The sequence below is a fragment of the Zootermopsis nevadensis genome, unplaced genomic scaffold (assembly GCF_977971745.1).
Source record: "Zootermopsis nevadensis isolate Lab colony 2312 unplaced genomic scaffold, Znev_1.0 Znev_ptg000017l, whole genome shotgun sequence".
NCBI lineage: Eukaryota > Metazoa > Arthropoda > Insecta > Blattodea > Termopsidae > Zootermopsis > Zootermopsis nevadensis.
This window is the reverse complement of record NW_028259149.1, coordinates 17,941,532-17,953,965: the sequence shown is the minus strand read 5'-3', so window position 1 is coordinate 17,953,965 and position 12,434 is coordinate 17,941,532. Positions and strand designations below refer to the sequence as shown.

Below are 12,434 nucleotides of genomic sequence, written 5' to 3'. Positions count from 1 at the left end.
TCTCTGCAGCACATACAAAGTCGGCTAGCTCCACGTGCTCCTTTCACTCTGCTGGGCTACTCATTTGGTGGCCTGCTGGCACTGGAACTGGCACTTAAACTTGAGGCGGAGGGGCGGGAGGGGAAGCTATACCTACTGGACAGTTCTCCAGACTTCATGAAGGTGCTGCTGGAACAAAGTGTTTGTAGCAGTGAGGATCAGTTTGAGATCAGTGTCTTATGCTCTGCTTTCAACCTTATTGCACCATGCGAAACCTCGTCAGCAGCTCTCAGCAAGGTATGTCCTACAGCAAATGCCATACCTTATTAATTGCATTACATAAGCCACTTTTCATTTCTCTTACAACGTCTTGTGGTAATATGTGCTTCTTACATGTAATTATTTATTTATTATTATTTTATTAGCATGTGATTGACCGGCTGATTGTTGACTTGATGGATGTATCGAGAGTTATCTGGAAATTTGTGACTGTCAGCATGTCATACATCAATTCAAATTGAAACTTGAAAACTAAGTTTAATTCTAATATGTCCTAAATTCTGGTTCTAGATGCAGTGACTGTGCATTCATGATTCAGTTAACATTTATTATATGGGAATAAGATAATTAAACCCCTGTGTTATGGGGCTGTTGGCCAGACTTTAACTCTGGGATTACTGGTTTAACAGCATGCTGCCATAGCATCCTGTTGCATAAGTATGTAACAGTCAGTACTAGTTATTATTTTCCATAAAATGTTTGCGTAAGTGGAATAAATAATACCTACTATTAATTATTACACTTACTACCACTTACACCACTATTTGCTTGTGTTAAAGTAGCATACATGTACACAGATTTCATGTTTATTATGTACTTATTCATCTCCTATCCAATGGGTACCGGGGTCCTTTCCTGGGGGTAAAGCGCGGCCGGGGCATGACGCTGACCGCTCGCCCCAATCTAGTGCCGAGGTCAAGAATGAGTAGGAGCTATACCTCCACTCACCCCAAACGCCTGTATGGCGTATAGTGGGACAAACTTTACTTTACTTTATGTACATATTCACAGTTGGTTCAGGAGCTGACACCTCTGAAGAGCTTGGATGAGAAGTTAGATTACTTCTTCACTAAACTTCCTGTGTTGAAAAACAGTGCACAGAACTACAGAGCTGTTGGTGTCTCATTCTTGAGCTGTTTTAAGGCCATGTCAAGCTATGAGTGGGACCCCAGGAAGACTGTAAAATCTCATGTCACCCTTCTGAGGTCTAGTACATTTACACTAAAAACAGAGGAAGATTATGGACTCTCAAAGGTGGGTGTGCTTTATTGTAAGTCAGGTGTACTTGGTATTGTAATGAGGTATACATCTTTCCTGTTTTAGGACGCATTTAGGATCAGTTAGTAACCAGTGAAATGTGATATTAAATATATCCTTCCAGTCTGCCAAGCCTTTTGCTTGGAAATGCTATGTATTGCACAGAAGACACCAACATCAGGAACGTAGATTTTTAAACCAGGAAAGAGTTCAGAAAGTTAGTTCCAGTTGATATACAAACACAAAATTCACACAATTGAATATACTATGTATGGTTTTGTATATTTATTTGGTAATATAATGTGTCAATCATAAGTAGGGGTGTGTACATAGAAGTAAAAGGGTGTCAGAGAACACAGTTTCTTAATATATTTTTCTTCATAGAATACTGATGTTTAACCCAGTAATAATAATACTAAATTCTTAACAGTTTTGGCTATACAGTGTGGAATTGTGGAATGTTTCTTTATGATTTGTTGAATGGACATGGAGAGAAGAGGTCATGTTCTATCTCAAGGGATTATCCCAGCATTTATCATGAGTGACTGAGGATAACCTTGAAACACACGTAATTTTCGAATTGTAAAGTGTAAATTGTAAATTGCAGACAACTGAGCAGTGGCATTTGTTTGATCTTGATGCTTACAGGTAAAACTACATTTTTAGTGATGCTAATCAAATGCAGGGTTAGTACACAGCATTTTTGTCTTTATCCTTTGAAACATCTATTATGTTGAAAAATGTTTTCGTTTTTGGGTTATACAGTGAAACCTCGATGCATCGTTTTCGGCGGGGGTGGGAAATAAAAACGATGAATGCGGGAAAACGATAGATGCGGGAAAGCATTAAAAGTTTTAAAAAAAACAATGTTTCTCTTTCAAAGTTACTTCTTTTTACCAAAAAAGTCTTTAATGGACAACTGGTTTGTCGAAACTTTACGTTTTAGACCAAACAGAGTACTTTCCACGTTCAAAATGTTTTCCTCCTCACGTTCGCTAATATTATGGGCATAAAAGAACGACTTCACTTTCGCCAATGCAGCGTGCGCTTCGGCAAAGCTTCGGGCTCGCATTCTTCCTCACCACTCCAACCCCCTTTGCGGACAATAACAGGAAGAATGGAAATACTATTACTGCCGAACTCAACGAAACGTAGCTGTAGAAGACCCTGAACCGCTGGAAAGGAGATGAACCAGAAGAATGAAAAGTGCCGCCAGCCTTTCCTTTGTACTTGTAATAAAAGCATTTGTGAAGAAATTCACACTGCACATGCCATCTGGCATCGCTGGAACGAAATATGAGTGCACCCTAATTAAAATCGTAAAATTTCTGACAATGGGCACCGCCATTCACTCCAACTATCACCCCTGCACCGCTGACCCCTCATTCCAAAAGGATCTGTGCTGGTTGGGCGACATAACAGGTTACCGCTACTGTTTATTCCAAAAACATTGTGCGTCTTTCGGTATTAATTTATCTCTAAACCCAGCATTTTAAATTCTCAGAAACGATCATTGCGGGAAAATTGTGGGCCGGGACTAAGATTTTTGAACGATCGATGCGATAAAACGATAGTTCGAGGAACGATAGAAGCGGGAAAATGTAACATTATTTTATATGGGATGTATTCGGGACCGAACAAAACGGACGATGCATCCGGGAAAACGATAGTTCCGGGAACGATGGATAGAGGTTTCACGATCTTAACGGCGTCTGTGTTTCATAACTGTCCATTCTTTATGCAATGATTGGTTTATGAGAAATTTGGTAAAATTTGATGTTTGCTTCATCTGAAGTAGGGGATTCTGTAATTAACATAGAATTGACATCATCTTCAGTAACAGTGGGGGTTAAATTATGCGCTTACTTGTTTGTCTGCAGAGAGAAGTCGTCGCACAGTCAGCTGCCCTGTGGGTGCTGTAAGTGTCCATGTTTGATCTTATGTTTCAGTGTTGTGAGAAAAAGGTGGAGGTACATTCTGTGACTGGGAACCACTTGACAATGCTGGAAAGCTATGATGCCGCCGTGATTATCAACAGGCAGGTGACACATTCTGAGGCACTTAAATTCAAAAACAGCCTTAGTGAGCAGAACACACTGTGTTAAAGTAATTTATGTCCACAGCATTCCACATCGCTACTGTCAAAATAATGTCTGAATTGTTTTGATATCTGAAACTCTTTCTGTGTGGATTGTGGCTCTAGAGTTTCTGCACGTGCCTTGTGATTGGAAATTGAAAATTAGCTGGCCCATTAGATAAACAGCATAACTTAGATTGTCATGACATCCAAGGAAATTCTGGAACAGACATTTGTCACATTAAAAATGTAATTTTTGGTGTTGGTAGTTAATATCTGTTATATGCTGTAAGGTTTTAACACGTATTTTCCATTCTACTATATGTATAGCATTGCTGAATTTACTTACATATTTGCTTATTTTTATTAGCAGTGCACTTGCAGTATTGATCTTAAAACCACAGTCTTTATATAGAACACTTGATATATATTCACAGCCATACTGCCAGTTGCTAGTAGCTAAATGTGTGTTTTGAAATAAACAATTGATATGTTTTCTGTTGCATTTAACTAGTGGGCATATTAGTCCACCAGCTTGCATTCAAGGGGTATCTGGTTCAAATCATCTGTATGGTATTTGTTCTGGCTAATGTTTTGTGTCTTAATTCATATATCATCGTAAATGCTAAGATGGGTCCTTTGAAATGGGCCAGTACTACTGCTTCTTCAGACTCTTCCAGTATACTATGTGTAAGTGCCCATTTATCTCACCTATTCTTCATAACCTTATTTATGATGTATTGTCATTAAATAACAGCCCAAACAACCAGTGGTTAGGTAAAGCTCCTGTGTGCCTAATTTCCATATAAAATAATCAGTCATATAATATTACCATACAATATTTCATTATTTATGTAGTGCAAACTTAATATATAATTGGCAGGTGCTTGTTTGTTGTTTGTTTGTTTGTTTGCAAGGTTAGACTTTTATGAAAACATTTGTACATGCATTTTAATAAGATACTCTATACAAGTGACTGTTGTTACAGAAACAGTTATTAAAATAACAAATGAATGTCATCTCTGAATAAATGAGAAACAGATGAGTGCCCTAAATATTCCTATCGATTAAACAATGAAGGAATATTTTGTTACTAAACAGCAGAACATCGTAAAAACAAATTCCAGTGTCAGCTGTGATTTTTAAGATGGCTGTCTTCTGGGATGTTGCACCATGTAGGTATTGATTGACATTTCAGAGGAACTTGCTACCATTCATTAGCCTCATGAAGGAGGTAGTAAGCTCCTGAGAAATATCAGTAAGTATATATCAGATTAAATGGTGCTACATCTTAGAAGACAGCCATCTTCATACTTATCACCACTAGACCCACTGATCTCAACTGTGCATTTGAATGAACATCAGAAAACTGAGCACAGTCTTTGATATAATTTCTGTGAACTGACTACAAGTACAAGGTACAATAAGGTGTAATAAAAGCAAAGGTAAGCTCAGTAGTTGCTAACCATTTTTCCTTGGTTTATTTTCCTTTCAACTTTAAGCCAGTAACCTCATTAACATGGAGTTCAAATTCCTGAACCGTTTTGTATGATTTATATACTTAAGTGCTAAACTTTTTATGTCCCCTCCTGGCTCACAATCTGGCCAACAATTTTGAGAAAGTCACGCTCTGCTACTGAGTTTGTTCTGTATATTTTTTTTAGTGAGAGTAAATTTACTATGTTCAGTGAGTCGGCCAGAAAACAAATGGAGAACTGCTATCAAGTATGTGCAGCTGTCCATGTGCCAGTTTTATGATATTTTTGCATCCCTGCACTGCAAGAAACAACAATCCCCTACCAGAGTTAATAATAATAATAATAAAATATTGTCTTAAAAGGTATGCCACATGTGTGTGTGTGCTAATTCTGACATAACCAAACTTAGAATAAGTTTTCTCCTTCATTTAGGCACAAAATGGGTTCTGATCTATGATTCCTCAGTTGAATATGATATACAGGAATTCCTTGTAGTAATGTAAGAACAGTGCACAACAACAACAGGAGTTTCCACCCAGGATTACTCATCCAGAGGTGTATTTGAGGTTATGAATAACTTGCAAGCTGCAGGCACATCTGCTGTCTGGGTAGGTAGTTTGTACACAAGCTAAGCATGTACATTATATGCTCTTCTATACAGCAGTGAATATATGATTATGTTGAAACGTTTTGTGGAAATAGATGTAATTTGTCTTAAATACACAAGGGAAATGTAAGCCAAGGAATGTTGTTTGTTATGGAAGTTGGTGGTTGCCCTACACTCTGCCATTTCCATTCTCAGCTATGGACCAATTAATCCTTGTCTTTTCTGTTTGAATTATGATTTTGTTGGTATGTTGTACAGCTCACAGCCAAATATATTTCAATTCCTTTCTTTTTAATGAAATTCTTTTTGTACTCACCTAACCATCACCACTGACCATAGCAGTTCCTAATAAAATAGCTGTTGTTCAGCTAATCAAGAAATTCCCTGCCTCTTATCGAACCTGGAGGTTTATTAGTTAATAACTAATCAGAAGGGCTTGCTATGAACCATATTCTGAACCAAATGAATCCAGTCCACATCCTTACACCCTGATTCCCTAAGATCCACTTCAAAGTTACTGATCCAAGTTATAGAATACTGAACGGTTTGTTTTTATGATATATATTTTTATACAATTCCTCAATATGTCTTTTAAGTGGTCCAAGTCACACACTGTAAATGGTCATTTAGCCTCTGATTATGTATCACTTTGTCCATATTCCATACACTTGAAGTGCTTAACTTTGGCTGAACATGAATATGATGTAGATTTTATCCTTGTGTTGGATGTTCGTTATTTGTTTGGCGACACACATTTCACAGTTCTACCTTCGCTACCAGCTTCCAGATCCACCAGAATGTATTGCATATTGCGTTGACCTAGTTACAGATGGATGCCATGGTCTGCTCCTTTCCTTCATCACATTTTAGTATTACTGCCTTCCACTTCTGTTACATAAATACATGTATCGCTGGAATGTGACGTGTGACGGACTGTCTGTGGTTATTTTTTATAGTTCAGCGTTGTATTGCATTATTTTGTTGGTGTATCAACATAAAATTTATAGATTGTGGTATGATTGGACCCATTATAGACCAGAGTGTTTCTAAGAAGGAACAAATTTAAGATATGGGCTTTACAACTTCAGCCTGATGTTTGGCAGAAAGAGGCTTATTTCTCATTTTCACCACATGCAGAGTGGCTCTGATGTTACCTGGTCACCTATCCATTGAGAATGGGGATTTTTTTAGGGGTAAAGTGTCTGGATTACGAAGCTGACCACTCCACACCATCTAGTGCTGAGGTTAAGAAGACAGATTTTTACCTCCGTTCCTTTGAATTTCCTTGTGGTTTGTTGCTTAAGCACAGGGACTTTACTTTTTATAAGGTAAAAATTCATCTGTTAGCATCTAAGGAGGGATACCAATTAGAATTTTGATCTGCTTGCAGATGCCTTTGATTGTAAGATGGACCTTTGATTTAGTAAAGGTTTTAATGAGAAAAGTGCTGTGTCAATTCTTAGACACCATCAAATGTAAAATGCACCCTGATTTAAGAAAATTTAAAATGTGGGGAAAGTGCATCATAAAATCGAGTAATAATAAGTGGTAATAATTGGATTAGAGCGGTAGTAAACTTTGCTATTTAAAAAAAGAATTTAATTTCTAATGTTACATCGTTGCCATGCAGAGGATTTTTCCTCTAGCCTCTGCGTCCAGACCGGCTCTGGGGCCTACCCAGCCTCCTCTACAATGGGTACCGGGGTCCTTTCCCGGGGGTAAAGCCGGCTGGGGCGTGATGCTGGCCACTCACCCCCATCTAGTGCCGAGATCAAGGAAGAGAGGATCTATACCTCCACTCACCCCAAGCGCCTACATGGCGTATAGTGGGACAAACTTTACATTGTTCCCATATCACACACTTTCACTTCTTCATGTAGGATAATACACAGTTATGTTTATCATATTTTAGTGGATGCAAGATGGCACTCCAGCCTTTTATAATTACTGTCTGATACTGACCACTGTTTGGTGGTTACAAAGTTTGGCAGAAATTTTCTGTAAGTAAACAAGCAAAGCATAAGCTAGATATGGAAAGGTTTAATCTCATTTATCTAAAGGTTGTCAAGCAAAACCAATCATTACTTGTGCCAAATAGATGTATGGGTGTAGGAAACTTAAAGGAAAGTGAGAACATTGATAACTAACTCCATGAAGTCCATCATTAAGAGCTAGTAGTCACACAGCATCAGTAAATCTCCCACTGTTTATGCAGTGCAAAGGTTCATTTCCATGTTCACAAGTGTCTGTCACAGGCTTGTATCCTGAGCCAGATGAAACCAATCTATATCCTTGCAACCTATTTCTCCAAGAACAATTTTAATATTATATTTCCATCTATTCCTAGATCTCCCAAATGTTTTTTGACAAAATATATGCATTTCTTATCATTCATTCACATGCTAAGGTATGTTATTTGCACAGATATGGTGATACCACGAGCTGTCATTCCTTGTAGAACAAAGTCTTACAACATTCAAATAAAATCTGTAAAGTAGAGTACAGTTTGTGGTTATACCAAATTTACGAAAATCTTGGTGATAGTTTTCCTGGGATGTAACTGGATTCCAAGAACGATGTTGGTACTGTAGCCTAGTGAGGAGGTGCTGATCTATGTCTTTGATCAGTGGTGATGTTGGCAAGAAAGAAAGCAACCTAGTAACATGACAGTAACATCAGTCAGTCCATTGTGTTTAATGTAAAACTTTGGCTTTCAGATGAGAGCCGTGTCAAATGTTTGTCGTAACCAGCAATTCAGCAGACATTCCACTTGCCATTTTTAAGGCGGGTATGAGGTGGGGCCAGTTCTGATGACCTTATATATATTCCAGTTCAGAATATGTTGTGCTGAATAACTGAAACGTCCTTAGTAAGGTAAGGTACTGTGTTACTATGCAGCCAGTGTTTTATGTCTTCAACTACGTTTTTACATTTTGTGCACTGCTCGTAGGAGTCGTACTGCAGCCAGCAAGCTGGACCTCAGGTCCTCAAAAAGCAGCTTTACCTCTTTGTGAAAAATCGTTTAATCTTCTGCGTATATTAATGATCGTAAATTATGTTACTTACAGAAATTAGTGAAGTCCATGTGAGATACACTCAGAAAAAGTTTTATGTTGTTGCAGCAAAATGTAGATGTTATGCGTTCTTCCCACACTTGATTAGTATTGGTATTATTATATGATTATTCATACACTTGTTATTTCCAGAATGGAGATAAAACTGGTCTTGCAAATTCTTGTATTTCAAAAATAAATAGTTTAATATTCGTTGTTAGATATTCCTTAAAGGCAGAAACTGTACGTCACTCGGCTATTGATTGCAAATAGACTTTATGATATTAGACATAAATACATGCAGTTTAGCCATTAATACTTGAACCTTGTTCTTTTGAGCTTGATATAGTTACTGAAAAATTGAAAAGGTATAAATTTACCAGGTATTAATCACATTTCAGAAGGTCTGATCCTGGCTGGACACACGAATTGTAGAATTAATAAATACAGGAATTAACCTATATAAAATCAAATGCAAATGAGAGACAAAAATGAAGAATTTTTCGTATGAACTGGGGTGTAGAACTGTAGTGATAAGATAGTGTATGTCAAAGGTTCCCAAACTTTTATACCTTGCGCCCCCCTTAAAACATTTAATAAATTTCATGCCCCCCCCCCCCCTTCCAGAACAAGTGCAAGCAAACAGATTTGACATAAAATTTAGCTATGACTATACATTTTTTATAATTTAGTATATATTATTCAATGCATTTAATTTAAAAAACTGTAATAAAATATACGCTTCGTACGTAGATTAGTGGGATGGATGTGGTTGCTTCTGTGAACATAACTTATCATACCGAGGTTGGAGTTTTGAAATGACCACTAAAAAAAAATATTGGTTGAGAATTTAAAGTTTTGGGTCCCTATATACATATTTACTGTATATACATACATATATACATTCCATGGAACCAAGAGATTAGTCATGGGATGTGGAATAAGTCATAAGTAAAAAGAATACAGGTGAGTAAAATTTGAAATAGTTATTGGGTTTCACGAATGACAAAGTTTTAACATAAAAATATTAAAATGTTGTGCTAAATCCACTGATATGTAGTAGTTAGGTTTTAATTTATTAATACATGCATTTGGGTTTGAGAATGTCAGATGAGGCCCACTCTACATATAGTTTAATTAATTCTTAATAACACAGTTCTTGTGTGATGTGTGTGGTGTGTGCGTATGCGTGTGTGAACGTAACATATTTGGTCAGTGCACATAGCTGATAGTTATTTAACAGTTTCTCTACTGCAGAATCTTCTGTTAGATTTTCGAGCCCTCTCATTCCAAAGCAGACTCATCTTTTGCTCAGGCTAAAATAATTATCTGCCCCTGATCTAGATCCCATGCCATGAAACAGCGGAACTTATCCTCTAATCTGCATATTTATCTTTATAATGTGATGCTTGTCCAAAGCATCGCTTTACATGTTCTACATTTACCAAGCAAATTTAATAGAAGAATAAGAATTTGATGCTTTGTTTTGCTGTTGACAGGCTTACTATGCGCTTGAGATGATTGGTCACATGAAAAAGGGTGAGTCGGTGCTGATCCACTCAGGCAGTGGGGGCGTAGGCCAGGCAGCCATCAACATTTGTCTGCACGCAGGTTGCACGGTGTTTAACCTGAAGAGGATGGAAGGATCCTGTACATAATGTCACTGGGGATTGACTCTGACCTGATGCTACAAAAAAAAAAATCATAACATAGATCATAGACAGAATGTGACTATAATCTTTGCTCATAATTTGTTGAGTTTGTGTTGAAAGCTGAGAATTTTATAATTCTAAAAACCTTGCATAAGTTTTCCAGTTTCATGCCACACCCTCTTTTATGTAATAGGTTATAGTTCATTACTCTGCATTAGTTCAGTTTAGATAAGAAGGGTAAGTGAATGGGAAGAAGTGTGCAATGGGAAACTAGAGATTTATATAATTTTGTATTTTTATTTTGGAATCATTGGAAGGTTTCTGTATTCTGTTATAGAGTATGCCTGCACACACTATTTGCATGTTGAACAATGTTATAAGTAGAATGCCTTCATAATTTTTAATTCCAAAAATCAACATTTAGGCATGTGATATGCAACAATGTTGCCACTTTCAGGTGGCTTGGGAGGCTTTGGTCTGGAGCTGGCTGATTGGCTTGTGTCACGAGGAGCTCGTAAATTGGTGCTGACATCTCGTAATGGCATCAAGACTGGCTACCAGAGCTTACGTGTGAGAATGTGGCGCAGCTGTGGTGTAACGGTAGTCATCTCTCTGGCTGACATCACCACAAAGAGTGGCGTAACAGCTCTACTGTCAGGCGCAAAGAAGCTGGGGCAAGTCGATGCCATATTCAACTTGGCTGTGGTGAGTGTCGAAGTTGTTCATCTTCAGAAAGTGCATAATCCATGTAGTAAAGCACCTAATGAACTCCTTATGATGCTAATGCATCTTGCCATTTGATTGATAGGTAATGAGTGGCAGTATTGCTTCCTTCTGAGACTCTGTGAGTTTTTGTGTTCTATCATTAACTTAACGGTTAATCAGGGCATAGGATAAGAAGGTAGAGAATAATACCTGAGTAGGAGTAGTTATTGGAAATGTTTCACTGCCTGTTTTGATATTGAAAGATTCACCTGTGCATTATTGTAGGTGCTGCGAGACAAACTCTTGGAGAACCAGACTGAGGCAGACTTTGCTGCTTCTGCAGGACCCAAGGCACTTGCAACGCATCACCTGGATGCGCTGTCTCGCCAGATGTGCCCACAACTGCGTCATTTTGTGGTGTTCTCCAGTGTGTCATGTGGGCGTGGTAATGCTGGGCAGACGAACTACGGCATGAACAACTCCGTCATGGAGCGCGTCTGTGAGGCCCGTGTCAGAGATGGGTTGCCAGGTCTTGCTGTACAGTGGGGCGCTGTGGGGGACGTGGGGTTGGTTGCAGAGATGCAGGAGGAACAGGAAGACATTCAGATAGGTCAGTTGTGCTTTTAAAATGTATTTTATTATTACCTGAGCATGAATCATTGTTGTCATTATTGTGTTTCATCCAGTGCTTCAGCCTTTTATCTGCCCTGTCCTCTTCCCCTACTTCTCAAACCCAAAGCTCAAAGTTGGTTTTCATTTCTCTTCCATTTTTGCTCATGGATTTTGAATATTAAGTTATTATAACGAATGGAATTTGAAGTGTAATTTGAGTAAATATAAAATAGTAGTTTATGGAAAAGGAGGTAAGCTGAAGAATACCAAAATATAGAGATAATAAATTAATTTAGAAATTTTGGAATAACTTTAGAAAATACTGGGGGATGGAGGAATCAGAAAGCATGCATAAATGCAAAATGCGTTCAGGTATTAATACCTAATACTCATGATATAGAAGTTAGGAATTAAAATAAAAATGCGAAACATTGTGTGAATCCAAGATAATGTTGGTGTTCATCTATGGGTACTGAATGTAACTTGGAAGCAATGACAGAATATGTGGACATTTTTGTAAGAAAATACTAGGTTATGTTAGGTTAGGTGTGCAGTGAATATCATGGCAGAAATGGAGCCAGGAATAGACAGTAGAAAAGCAAAGGTGAAGTGGTTGGCCGTTTAATACTTACAACGAAAAATGCATGTGGACATTCAAGACCTGGACAGAAGGTGTTATGAATGGTAAAAATATAGTGTGGGATTCAAAAGCTGAGTGAAGAACATGAAATACAAGTATAGAACTTGCATACATTTGACATAATCAGTACAAATGGGACATCAACACTGTAAGGAAGAACATTGGAGAGAAGTGTAATGGTACTGAAATACAAAATATATATTTTATTATGTCTGAAAATACATTATTAGTGTCTTGCCAAGAAATGAAGCAGGAATGGGGTAGGTAAGTGTATATCATACTCTGCTTCATAAACAAAGTAATGGATTAGCTTG

At 37.7% G+C, this 12,434-nt stretch overlaps 1 protein-coding gene across 1 annotated transcript in view; it reads left to right on the top strand.

The window, feature by feature from the left end:
- Positions 1-12,434, top strand: part of LOC110834624 (fatty acid synthase-like) — a 43,143-nt gene that overhangs the window by 26,797 nt on the left and 3,912 nt on the right. The window contains exons 34-40 of the mRNA XM_087350709.1: positions 10-276; positions 1,051-1,293; positions 3,246-3,400; positions 9,668-9,722; positions 10,011-10,161; positions 10,621-10,868; positions 11,154-11,478. Of these exons, the coding sequence (XP_087206835.1) occupies positions 10-276; positions 1,051-1,293; positions 3,246-3,400; positions 9,668-9,722; positions 10,011-10,161; positions 10,621-10,868; positions 11,154-11,478 (1,444 nt within the window). The remainder of the gene's footprint in view (positions 1-9; positions 277-1,050; positions 1,294-3,245; positions 3,401-9,667; positions 9,723-10,010; positions 10,162-10,620; positions 10,869-11,153; positions 11,479-12,434) is intronic.